This window comes from Ceratotherium simum, chromosome 8 (genome assembly GCF_057802395.1).
Source record: "Ceratotherium simum simum isolate JZ-2026a chromosome 8, ASM5780239v1, whole genome shotgun sequence".
In the NCBI taxonomy this organism is placed as follows: Eukaryota; Metazoa; Chordata; class Mammalia; order Perissodactyla; family Rhinocerotidae; genus Ceratotherium; species Ceratotherium simum.
The window spans coordinates 40,583,797-40,596,521 of record NC_141907.1 but is presented as its reverse complement, the minus strand read 5'-3'; the positions used below and the strand labels follow the sequence as shown (position 1 = coordinate 40,596,521).

General features: G+C 39.4%; 1 protein-coding gene across 7 annotated transcripts in view; it reads right to left on the bottom strand.

Annotated features, from left to right (window-relative positions):
* Nucleotides 1-2,686: 2,686 nt before the first annotated feature.
* The window catches only part of CWH43 (cell wall biogenesis 43 C-terminal homolog), a 56,985-nt gene continuing 46,946 nt past the window's right edge, over nucleotides 2,687-12,725 (bottom strand). For 3 of the 7 annotated variants that reach the window (XM_087434293.1, XM_004419055.3, XM_087434294.1), the window contains exons 14-16: nucleotides 10,835-10,896; nucleotides 5,889-6,044; nucleotides 2,687-3,002 (exon numbers count right to left, since the gene is read on the bottom strand). In XM_087434293.1, the coding sequence (XP_087290419.1) occupies nucleotides 2,924-3,002; nucleotides 5,889-6,044; nucleotides 10,835-10,896 (297 nt within the window). In that variant the 3' untranslated portion in view covers nucleotides 2,687-2,923. Of the gene's footprint in view, nucleotides 3,003-5,888; nucleotides 6,045-9,328; nucleotides 9,554-10,015; nucleotides 10,140-10,834; nucleotides 10,897-12,725 lie in introns of those variants that run through there. The other 4 variants (XM_087434296.1, XM_087434297.1, XM_087434295.1 and 1 more) reach the window with 4 other exon arrangements.

The following is a 12,725-nucleotide window of genomic DNA, read 5'->3' as shown; positions in this document are numbered from 1 at the left end:
AGAAATCTGGGAGAAGTGTGGAAAACCAGAGAAGCGGGAGATTCCTAAACTACGTGATGTGGAAGAGACAAAAGGTTTGTAAAACAAGGGAATATCAGATTTGAAGATGTTTTGAGTTTCTATAATGTAAATCCCCTGTCTTTCCAAATCTTCAGTAAAATACACTACCCACTAAAACAAATGGTGAGAGTGTTTCGTTTTACTTCGTTTTAAGGAAGTCAAGGAATGAACCGAGTTCTATGTTTGCTTGGCACAGTACAGAGGCAGCACTTGCCATCTGTGTGTGGATCTGCCTCCCCAGAACTTTGGGAAATACTGAGCACTTGCCGAGTGCCAGGCAAGCACCAGCTAGGTGCATTAAATGCGTTCTCTCCTTGCATTTACCTTGCATTGTAACATAACCCAAGTGTCAGAAATGCAAGAACAAGACCATTTATGAACTGAAATATGACAGTGGAAGGAGATCAGTGAGAGAGGTGACTATAAAAATGTGAACCTTGCCTCTTAACCTCCCACAATTCACAGAAGTCTTGGGGAGGACACCGTCTTCAGGACGAAGTGGAATCAGGGTTCTGGCCGATATCTTATCCATAGCTGAAAGGTAAGGAGACCCCACTTGGCATCTGGGTTACTTAACCTTGCAGTATTGTTGTCAGGAGATTACGCTGATAAAGCACTTGGCTCAATAGAGGGTCAAAAGTCAGTAGTTATATTCAAGATGTCTATATCTTTCTGTCTCCCAAACTTGGCAATTAGGATCCAAAGAAAAGGGCAATATCTTTTTCAATTAAATGACACCTCCTACCACCACCATGTGCCTAGCACAGTACTATGGATATAATAGACACTAAGTAAATACGTTTGTTGTTGTCGGGTTCTCAAAGTTCCCCAAATATGAACAGGTTCAAGGGCAGTATTAGTTATCTACGGATGCATAGCAAATTACCCCAATACACAGGTAGCTTAAAACAAGTTATTATCCCTTGAGAATTTAGGAGTGGCTAAGTTAGATGGTTGGGCTTAGGTCAAGATGTCAGCTGGGGCTCAAGTATAATCTGAAGCTTGGCTGGGGCTGGAGGTTCCATGTCTAAGGTGGCTCACTCACATGGTTGTTGGCAAGAGGCCTCAGGACCTCACCACCTTTCCACAGGGCTGCTCAGGACATGGCAGCTGGCTTCTCTCAGATCCAAGAGGTAGAGACTAAGGCAGGAGCTGCAATATTTTTTTATAACCTAAGCTTGAAAGTCGCATGCCATCTCTTTCCCTTTATTCTCATCAGAAGGGGGTCACTAAGTCTAGCCCACATTCAAAAAGAGGTGAACTAGGTTCCACCTTTTGAAGGAAGCACCAAATCATTTGTGGACATGTTTTTAAAACCGTCACAGGGATATAATATTTTGTAAATGGCGGTGTGCTCGTATGTGTCTATTAATAGATCCAAGGAACCCCCTGAGACTGTGACATAAAACCTTTGGAAATTCTCTTGTAATTTTTATCTCTGCCCCAAAAGATAAAACAACATTCAGGGCTCTTTCCAGTTCTAAGATGTTAAGTGCCTCCCTGAACAACATTGAAATCACTATTCCCTACAGATATGGTGCTCCTAGGTTGAATTCTGCCCATCATCTACCTGCTTGGTTTGGGGAAGAAAATTACACTGCTAGTGAGAATGCAAATTTGTGCAGCCACTACTGAAAACAGTATAGAGATTTCTCAAAAAATTAAAAATAGAAATACCATATGATCCAGCTACCCTACCACTGGGTATTCATCCAAAGAACATGAAATCAACAATTCAAAGAGATTTATGCATCCCTATGTTCACTGCAGCATTATTCACAATAGCCAAGATGGAAAGCAACCCAAGTGCTCATCAACAGATGAATGGATAAAGAAGATGTGGTATACATATACAATGGAACACGACTCAGGCATAAAAAAGACAAAATCATGCCATTTGCAACAACATGGATGGACCTTGAGGGTATTATGCAAAGCGAAATAAGCCAGACAGAGAAAGACAAATACCATGATTTCACTCATATGTGGAAGATAAACAAATACATGGATAAGGAGAACAGATTAGTGGTTACCAGAGGAAAGGAGGTGAGGGGAGGGCAAAAGGGGAAAAGGGGCACATATGTATGGTGACAAAGAAAAACTAGACTGTTGGTGGTGAACACAATGCAGTCTATATAGAAACTGATATATAATAATGTACACCTGAAATTTACAGTTATAAGCCAATATGACCTCAATAAAATAATTTTTTTAAAAAAACCTTGAATGCCAAAAAAAAAAATTCATTCTGTGGGACCCCTCTGTATGTTGAGGTGTGCTCCCTGACATCTGGTGGCCTGACTGATTGGAGACAACACCAGTGTGTCATGTGCAGCCATGGAGTGATACAAGCATAGGAGAAGTGACAGATGATTCTATCAGAGCTCAGAGAAGGATGGTGATGGGCACGCTGCTGCTGCTGCTGGGTCAGCAATAGTCATACACACACATATTCTTCTAACAATCAGACTTAACCTTTAAATATTTTTTTCCCACTTTGTCCCAAGAGGGATTTAAGGCTGCTTAATTTTTGTAAGTAGACCTTCTAGCTCATTGATAAATCAATTTCCTATTTTTAAGCATGAAGAAGGTAAGACATTTTTATTATTTTATGTTTAATAGTAAAACTTTCTTATATTACCCAACATTCTATTTTTTATCAAAAACTTAAGAAAAACAATTTGGAGAAATGCTTTTATTAAGCAATATATTTTATAAATTGATAGAATTTCCCACTGCATAGATAGCATACATTTTCATTCTTTGTATGTGGTTTCCCACTTTGATTCATCTCTTCTTTTTATCTTACATACTTTTGTTTTCCTTAGACTTGCCCAGTCAACGAATTCTTGTTTTAAATAGCTCATAAAAAGTATTTGGGAGTACTCATATGAAAATGATGGTTGTTTTCATAATTATGTCCATCTTTGTAGGATCCAAATCTAAAAAAAAATAATTGACATGTAAACACTGTAAGTATGTTCTTATGTAAAATTTCGACCATAGTTTATTGTGGTTGACAATGGATAAGACCAGGAGAGATGCAATCAATTTATAAAATAGCAAATAAACAAATAAAGGATTCATGCATATGGGAAAGGCAGACTAAAATTTTAACCTTCAAAGTCCTCTTTCCATGGTTATGGATCATTCCAAAAGCACAGCTGTTTAAGAATTATTGGCTGATAACATTGGTGAAAAATAAGTCTGCATTTTCTCTCTAGTCCTCAGTTTGAATAATATTCACTTTATAGGTAAAGGGATCATGAAACCTCAAATGTTATTCATGTTACATTTACACATATATAGATATATTTTGGCACAATTTCAAGTTCTAAGTCTTCTACAAGTGCTCAGGTGCTACAGATTAATGATTTACTTTACTGATGAATAATTAATTAATTATACAGCTTAGGTTGGTATGATGAAATACGAAACTAAGACCTGAGCAAATGAAGCCATTGACTTTCTTTTCTTCATCAGCAATTGTAATATTCAAATAACCTCCATACTGTAGAAGATAGGAGATCTGTTTACTTTGTCATCTCAAAACAATAATGATAAAGAATATTAAAATTTTGCATAACCTTTGAGTCTTCTATTCCATGATTAGAACTGAGTCCTAAGGAAATAATCAAGGATATGGCCAAAGATATAATAAGGAGCCCCTGGAAGACTTTTTATAATAATGAAAGAATAAATGTGCAAAAACAACTAACTTGTGTTAGCTAAATTTGGTACATCCATACAAAGGAATATTATGCAATCATTAAAAATATTTTCAGAAAAATACTTTTTATGGAAGGAAGTTCATCACATACTATTTGGATGAAAAAAATCAGATTAACAAATAGAATGAATACACATATACATATACACACACATACACATATATGTTTGACACATTTACAAAGATGAGATAAATGTGTGATATAGATATATATGCATATTAAAAGCAAAGATGTATCCAAAAATATTACCAGCAATAACCTTTGACTTGCTTATCTCCCCACTAGAACATAAGATCCACAGGACAAGACTTGGTCTTATTCATCACTCTGTCCTCAGTATTGAGCACAAGGCCCAGCATGGTGCTGGCATCATGGTACTCAGTGAATATTTGTTGAATTAAGGAATGAGATTTTTGGTGAACCTAGTATTCTTTGATTGTTTCTATTTTATAAATTTTCATATGTATATACTTTGTAATAAAGAATTTTAAAATTAAGGCAGGACTTTTACTCATGCTTCTATTATTTTAATCATTAAACTGAGTGGGAAAGCAGATATAGCTCCCCTCACAGTTGGTGTGGATCACTCTGCAGTTCTGATTAGCCAAAAATATTTTATTTTGACTTCTCTACACTCCTGGTATATGATTAACAAGGAAATAGGGAACTCTTCTTCTTCCTGGATCTTCTAGCTTCCATTTAAGAAGTCATCTCAATCAGCAAAAGGAAGGAAACTTTTTATTTTACTTCTACTGTTACTATTACACATACTATTGTTGCTATTTTAGCTACTGGCTACTGAGCATTCACCATGCACTATTCTAAGAACTTTTATGTGTCATTGGAACCTCAAATAACCTTAAGAGTTAGGCATTACTATTTTTCCCATTTTGTGGATGAGAGATTTGAGGCTTGGAAAGGTTAAAGAAGTTGCCCACAGACACCCAGCTGTTCACTGGCAGGAATGAGGATGTGAACTGGGCAGCTTGACCCCAGACCCCACGCTCCTCACAATCCCACTGCACTTACATAGGGCGAGATCAAACACAGGAACGAAGCAAATCAAGACTTGGTTATAGCTCTCCTTACATTCACTGCCTACACTTTGGTACAGTTTTTTCTTGTTGTAAGGAGAGACAAGGAAGAAAAAGAGAATAGATAAATTTCATTTTTCCCTCAAACAAAATGAGGTCTGAGAAGTTTCTATAGCTATTAGCTGGTAAGAGTAGTAGAAATGTCAAATAATAGTAATGGATATGACATGTTCTGGGTTTGGTTTTGTGCAAACGTTTCCTCTCATTATCCAGTCATGGGAGGAGAATCGAGCACATACTCCAAATCACATGTTTCGCTGCAAATGGATTTCTCAGATAACCTCTATTTAAAACTAAACAAAACCCGATATATTTCACTTGGTAGAATATCTGCAATGGAAAGGCATCTCCCACTCTCCATAGTCTCAATACTAACTGCACATTAGAATAACCTGGAAAGATTTTCTAAAACCCAAAGCCTAGACAACCAAGAGGTGCTGATGAACCGGTCCTGGGTGGGGCCCAGGCAGTGGTAGTTTTTAAAGCTCTCCAAGAGAGTCTAATGTGCAGCCAGCACTGAGAATCACAGTACCCAACCATGCCCACAGGCTTCCTTCCCAGTTACTAGCTCTGTCACTGACTGCCATGTAACCTTAGTGAAGTTATTCCATGTCCTTCAGCCTGAGCTTTTTCACCTATAAAATGGGGACAACAAGAGTACCAACCCAGTGAAGATTAATCGAAATAACACACAGAGCACCCAGAACAGGGTCTGGGACATAGGACACTCAAATATGGTGTTAATGACAGTGATGGTGATGATGATGCCAATGTGATCTTTTTTACCAGAGCTTGGTCCTATAACATAGTTCTTTATCCCAAAAAGCAGGGACCATCACTTCAACCCAAGCAGGATTTGATCATCTTTACCATGAGCTCCCTTCCCTGAACGAAGCTCTAGAACCAAACACAATTTGTAGCTCATCGTGGGGTAATATTTAGGTCCCTAGAGGGGATGTGGTGCCTCATAACTGTAATCTACAATGCAAAGGAACTCACTCACCTGGGATTGAAATGAATTTTCTTGGGAACTTCCCTGCGGTCTGTGACCACTTTCTGGTTGTCTCTATAATTAATGGGGTCATCTGGGATCCTAAATTTAGCCATCTGAATTTCAGAGTCACTCAGTTCAGCATGGGAGATTCTTGCATAACCCAATCTGTGGCAGAAATAGAAATGGTTTGTAAAGCTTTTATCATCGTACAGAAATCTGATGAGATCTAGTAGATAACACCTTCGTTATTAAGCCAATTTCCCATTTGTAACTCTACTCTGTACATCACTAGAATTAACTTGATTTATTACTCTAAATATTTATCAAAATATTGCTTTTATGATACAAATGAATAAGGAACATGCACAGAAATTTAATTAACTAAACATACTTGACAACCTTACTCTACTTTTCTATACTAATGAATATTCTGTCTATACAAATTGCCTCTTACCCAATTATGTTTTGAGTCAATAAGAAAAATTCCTCAGAATGATAGCAGCATATGTCTAAATTCTTTCTTACCTTTAAAAATTCAAATACCACATGCAAATTTTCATCCACGCTAACAAGTCTAAAATAAAAGATTTTATATTTCTGAAAAGATGGCACATGCTGTTTTTTTTTTTTTTTACCAAGGAAGATTAGCCCTGAGCTAGCATCTGTTGCCAATCTTCCTCTTTTTTTTCTTGAGGAAGATTAGCCCTGAGTTAACATCTGTGCCAGTCTTCCTCTACTTTCTATATGGGTCACCACCACAGTGTGGCTGACGAGTGGTGTAGGTCGGCACCCAGGATCCGAACCTGCAAACCCAGGCCACCTAAGCAGAATATGCCGAACTTAACTGCTACGCCACAGGGCTGGCCTCTGGCACATCCTGTTTTTGCTTAGAGCTTTTGGTTCTCCAGGAAATCAAAGCACTTTATAGATGTTATCCCAATAATTATGGAGAAGCTCAGGTGGAAAAACTGGGGAATTGTGAGCAGTCAAGAATTCATTTTATTTTATTTATATTTTGCCTCTTCAAAAGAAATAATTGTCAGCTTCAGTTACTCATTATTCAATGAACAAGTATACATCAAGTCCCTACTACATGCAGGCATTGTTCTAGGTACAGGGAGTAAACAAGAAACAAATTGAAGCCCTTTCTCTCATAGAACTTTGTTTCTAGTTGGGGAGGACAAATTAAATATGCATGGATGTGGGCCGGCCCCGTGACCTAGTGGTTAAGTTTGGCACACTCCACTTCAGTGGCCTGGGTTCAGTTCCCGGGCGTGGACTTACACCACTCATCAGTGGCCATGCTGTGGCGGCATCCCACATACAAAATAGAGGAAGACTGGCACAGATGTTAGCTCAGGGCAAATCTTCCTCAGCGGAAAAAAAGCAAAAATGCATGTATGTGTGTATACGGTCTATCAGGTGGTGATAAGAGCCTAAGTACTATGGGGAATAAGTGGAGGAAAGAGGACGGGGAATGCTAGGTGGCAGTGGTTGCTATCTTATAGTGGATGGTCAGAGCACACCTCTCAGAAAAAGTGACATTTGAGCAAAAAATTGAACGAAGTGAGGGAACAAAGCATACAGACATTGGAGGAAGGGAGTTCTAGGGAAAGGGAACAGCAAATGCAGAGGTTCTGAGGTAGAATGTTCTTGGCTTTTCCAAGGACCCACTCCACCATGAGTGGAGTGGAGTGCATAAGGGGGAACATGCTAGGAGGTGAGTCTGCACAGGGGGCCGGGGGTGGCAGATGATGCAAAGCCTTCCTTGCAGACCACTATAAGGACTTCAGATTTCTTCTAGAGTGAGATCGGAGTCCAAGGGGTTTTGTGCAGAGATACAATGGCTCCTGTGTAGAGAACAGACTCCACGGAAAGGGTGGAAGCAGGGAGACCAGTTAGGAGGCCGCTGCAATAATTTAGGTGAAAGATGATGGGGGCTTGAGCCACAGTGGTAGGAGGAGGAACTTAAAGCAAAGTCTGCAATGACATACAAAATAGAGACAGAAACACAGAGCCAGGCAAGCAGAGGCAGCAAGTCTGCCCACTGTGAAGGGTCAGCAAAGAGGTGTGATGGCATCAGAATGGGCTCTGAGCTGTCTGACAGGTTAGTGTTGAAGCTCAGGGCCCAAATCCGTGCAGTTCCCTGTAATTCTAGGTCACTGTCTCCAGTAAATCTAAGTTATTTATTTCCCAAATCTCTAAGATCAAATTCTAACCTGTTTCATAGATACTGTCTTCAAAGGACCTTCCAAAAGTCCTTGACGATAAGGAACCTGACAATCCAAATCTTCTACTTAAACAGGGGACTCTCTCGTTGTTGTCCAATGAGTGCCTACTCATTGCCTACTAAGTGCAGGACACTGAATTAGATGATTGAGATAAAGTTAATAGAATTGATTTTGTGGACAGAAACTGAAAACCAGTTGTCCCTGATTTCATTAATTTGGGTATTTTCAACACTACCTTCCCATCTGTTATAGACTAAATGTTTGTAACCCCCCAAATTCATATGCTGAAGCTCTAACCCTCCTTGTAGCCATGTTTGGAGATGGGGCGTCTAAGGAAGTAGTTAAGTTAAATAAGGTCATAAGGGGGGGACTCTGATCCAAGAGGATTAGTGCCCTTATAAGAAGACATATGACGGAGCATGCATGCTCACGTGTGCTCTTTCCCTCTGTCTCTAGAACTGCGAGAAAATAAATTTCTGTTGTTTAATCTACCCAGTCTATGGTATTTTGTTATGGAAGCCTGAGCAGACTAATATATCATCTTTGACAGTCATATTTAGAGTGTGTGTGTGTGTGCGTGTATCTGCCCTCCCACTCTCCTAGGGAGAGGGAATAAAGGTCTCGGGCCACCAACGTACAAACAGAGCCCAGGGATTAGCAATTAGGAGCACTGGTACTATAAATATCGCTGTTCCTTGGCAACTAGCAATTTTTACAACTTGAATTTATACCTATTTCAGTGTATATCTTAAACTGTTTTCTAGAAATTCTAATATCCCCATTAAAACAACCACTTTAATATGAATTTAAACAGAAACAGTGTTTTCAATGTGAGATATCAAATACTTTACAAAACTAACACTTTAGCACGCTCCCTCCCAGCTTAACCCTTTAGAAACACTAAAATAATAGTCACGCTATCTGTCCTGCAGCCATGTGGGCATGTGCTGGGCTTTTAGAGTTTCTGAATTATCAGCGTAACCAGAACAATCTTAGCATCTCAAGGGCCTCCTTGGCCCACCTCAGTAAGCATATGAACTGATGGAGTTATCCAGGAACCAGAAAAGGTCACCATTTTACTAAGTAATATCCAAAGTCCTTAATAAGAGTCCACAGAACCTTACATGCTCCCTTCCCTCCCTGCCCGTACACTCCCCCCTCACCTCCTCTACGGCCATCCCTCCTGCACACACTCCAGCCCCACTAGGCTCGCCTTTCTTCAAACACATTGGCATTCCTGCCCTTGGGCTTTTGCACTAGCTGTTCTTTCTACCTGGAAGGGTCTTCTCCCAGATAGCCACATGGCCTACTCCTTCAAATCTTAGCTCCAATGTCACCTTCTCAATAAGACCTACCCAACCCCCTATTTACAACTGCACCCTTACCTCATATACTGGATGCTCCTTACTGTGCTCAATTTTTTCCCACCACACTCATCCCCTCCTAAAATACAACATCATGGAATTATTGATTGCATCACTCCAATCATTGTCATCTTCCCTCTGCCAGGGTAGGGATCCTTCTCTGTTTTGTTTACTGCTATACCCCTAGTACCTGGCATACATTGTACTCCATACTAGTTGAATGACAAATGGGGTAAAGAACAGGAGAACCTAACAGTTTGCTTTCACTGGACTTAAACCCATAACTGACAAGCCATATCTCCAATAGGAGAGAAATCGACCCTGTGATTCTATATCATCCCTAGAAGGCAACCATTTTCTATTATAAATGTAGACCACAGATCTTAGAATATAAGGTTACTTAAGGGGTAATCAGGTCAACATCAGCCCCTGTCTTCAGGTAGGCAATGCCAAGACTCCTCTGGGTGAGGAACTGCTCAGTATGGAGAGGGGACTAAGGCCCAGAGAGGTCTGGCCTAAAAGCCCACACCAGAGTTCCCAGCACTGTCCCAAGGCGTGTAGTTAGAGGTCTCAAGTCAAATATCTCCAAACAGATTCTGTACTAACAGGAGGAACCTGGTGAATTTCGGGAACAGTCTCCAGCATGTTCGCTCCACTGAAGAACCCTGTAAGCGGAGGGACCTGTGAATCAATCCATTGTCTACATGATCTGCTCCCCTTACCTCTCTCACGTCACCTCCCATCTCACTCTACTCCAGCCACACTGGCCTCCTCGCTATTACAAAAACACTGAATCTGCTCCACTCAAACTCTGTACCTGCTGTTCCCTTTGTCTGGAGAACTCTGCCAGGATGTAGGCAGGTGGACTCCCTCATTCCATTCAGGCTGCTGCCCAAACACCACCCCATCAGAGCCGCTACCCTGCCCACCCTATGTAACATACCACAGCCACCCCTGGCACCCCCATCCTTCTTACCTGGTTTCATTCATCTTTTTCAACACATTTATCACCACCTGTCCTATTCTATTTCTTATGTACTTGTTTTCTGTCTCCTTCCACTGGAATGTAAGCTCTATGATAGTCAAGGATTTTGTTTTGTTCTTGTTATATCCCCACCACTTAGAACACCCGGCACATAATAGGTATTTAACAAATACTTGTTGAATAAATGAATCAATGAATGAAAGAATGAATGGTTAGTCCCTTTTTTTGGTATTAAACTGCTCTTTGCTTTATTTAAAGAAAAAGCAACACAATTAATTAATTGCTTCCATAAAGTTTTTCCTTCCAAGATAGACCCCAAAGATTACAGTAATAATAGATTTAAAAAAAAAACAACCAACAAACACCTATGCTCACCTGACCAGCCCTCGATACATAATGTATTCACACCATCTGTCTTGATCTGTGCTGTCGATATCCTAATAAAGAACAGAAAAGAGAATGTTTAAAGCATAAAAAATAGTGCTTTATTCCGAATTGCCAAGGAAATGTGTGAGCTATAGTAATAAATATGCCTTCGTGCTCGCTATTTTCTCTGCCTGGCTCCTACTGATCCGTTAAGGTCCAAATTGTTTATTCATTCTACAGATATTTCTGGATCACCTACTATGTGTCCACGTAGCCCCTGTACTAGATGCTGGGAGTACAAAGATGAAGGTGGTCTAGAGAGGGAGCAAGGCAGGTAGATCAGCGGTTACAATACAGTCGCTGCCTCCCTACAGCTTTCCAAGTCCCTCATCCCAAGCAGAATTTACCGCACCCTCCTCCGTCATCATATGTAGTACTTTATGCACACCAGCTACACCATTCTGTACAGTTATTTGTTTATATGTCTCCACCCTCCCCTCTTGAGCAGAGGGACTCTTAATCACTTTGGCTCCCTGGTACTTAGCATGAAGCCTGGCATTTGGCAGGTGCTCAATCTGTGTTTGTTAAATTGAATCATTGGAAATAAATACGTTTCGGGAGTAATCATGAGTCCTTTGATGTTGAAAGCTTGAGACCAGGGTTGTTTTTCATCAGAGAAGCAGAACCTAAACATATTCTTTTTCTATAACATGTTTGGAAAACTCTCAGTATGGAGCTTTTATACTGAAGAAACTTCCATTTTCTTCTTTTTAAAAATCCCATAAATTAAAAACATACCTGACTTTTCACCATTTCTCAACTTTACTATTAAAATTTAATTTAAAACATATTTTTAAATCACTAAAAGAACACACCACAATTTATTATCTATTTCTTAATTTCTTTCATAATCTTAGTGATGGACACATGGATGCTTGTTAGTCTTTACTATTACTTATATATCACACACACATAGGCTTTTTGTATATATGAAAAAACTATAAATTTTAAAAATTAAATTTAAAAATTTTAATGATGAAAAAAGCAAATAAATTAAAAGTACTGTTCTGATTTGCCTTGGGAAGAAATAAAATTTAGTCATTCTGTTGTATATATTGGGAATAATAAACTATGAATACGTTTAACTATCATTTTATTTTACTAGATTTTAAAGAGATGCTGTCAAATTTTAAGACTGCAGAATTTAAATACTCATTTCTTAAAGAGAAAAATCTGTTCATCCAAGCATTTATGATTAAAATTGCTCTCTGCATTAATAAACTTCCTAATAGAAAAAAGCTATATAAGAATCCACTGCCAATCTTGACACAGCTTCTGACCGTGATAGTAGAAACCAACAGAGGATTAAATAAATATCAAATAAAATTCCTCTTTCTTAACGCCATGTATATCCATTACACACACACACACACACACACACACACACACACACACAACGTAAGAATTCCCTCTCTTATTAGAACGCAATTTTTCCTTAGACTTACCAAATATCATCTTGTCTAACATTCTTTTGTACTTTATAGACTATATATTTGCACATTTATCTTATTTGATTTTATACATACAGCCAGATGCACACAATACATATACGTAGCTACCACTTATCGAGTGCCTGCTACATACGAGGCTGACAGCTTTGCAGACATTATCTTATATTCCATCCTCATAACAACTCTATGATACAATAGATATTACTATCACCACTCTACAGATGTGAACATTGAGGTGAGGCCCAAAAAGGTTAAATAACTTGCCTTAAGATCACACAGCAAGGGCCGGCCCCGTGGCTTAGCAGTTGGGTGCGCGCACTCCGCTACTGGCGGCCCAGGTTCGGGTCCCGGGCACGCACTGACGCACCACTTCTCTGGCTGTGCTGAGG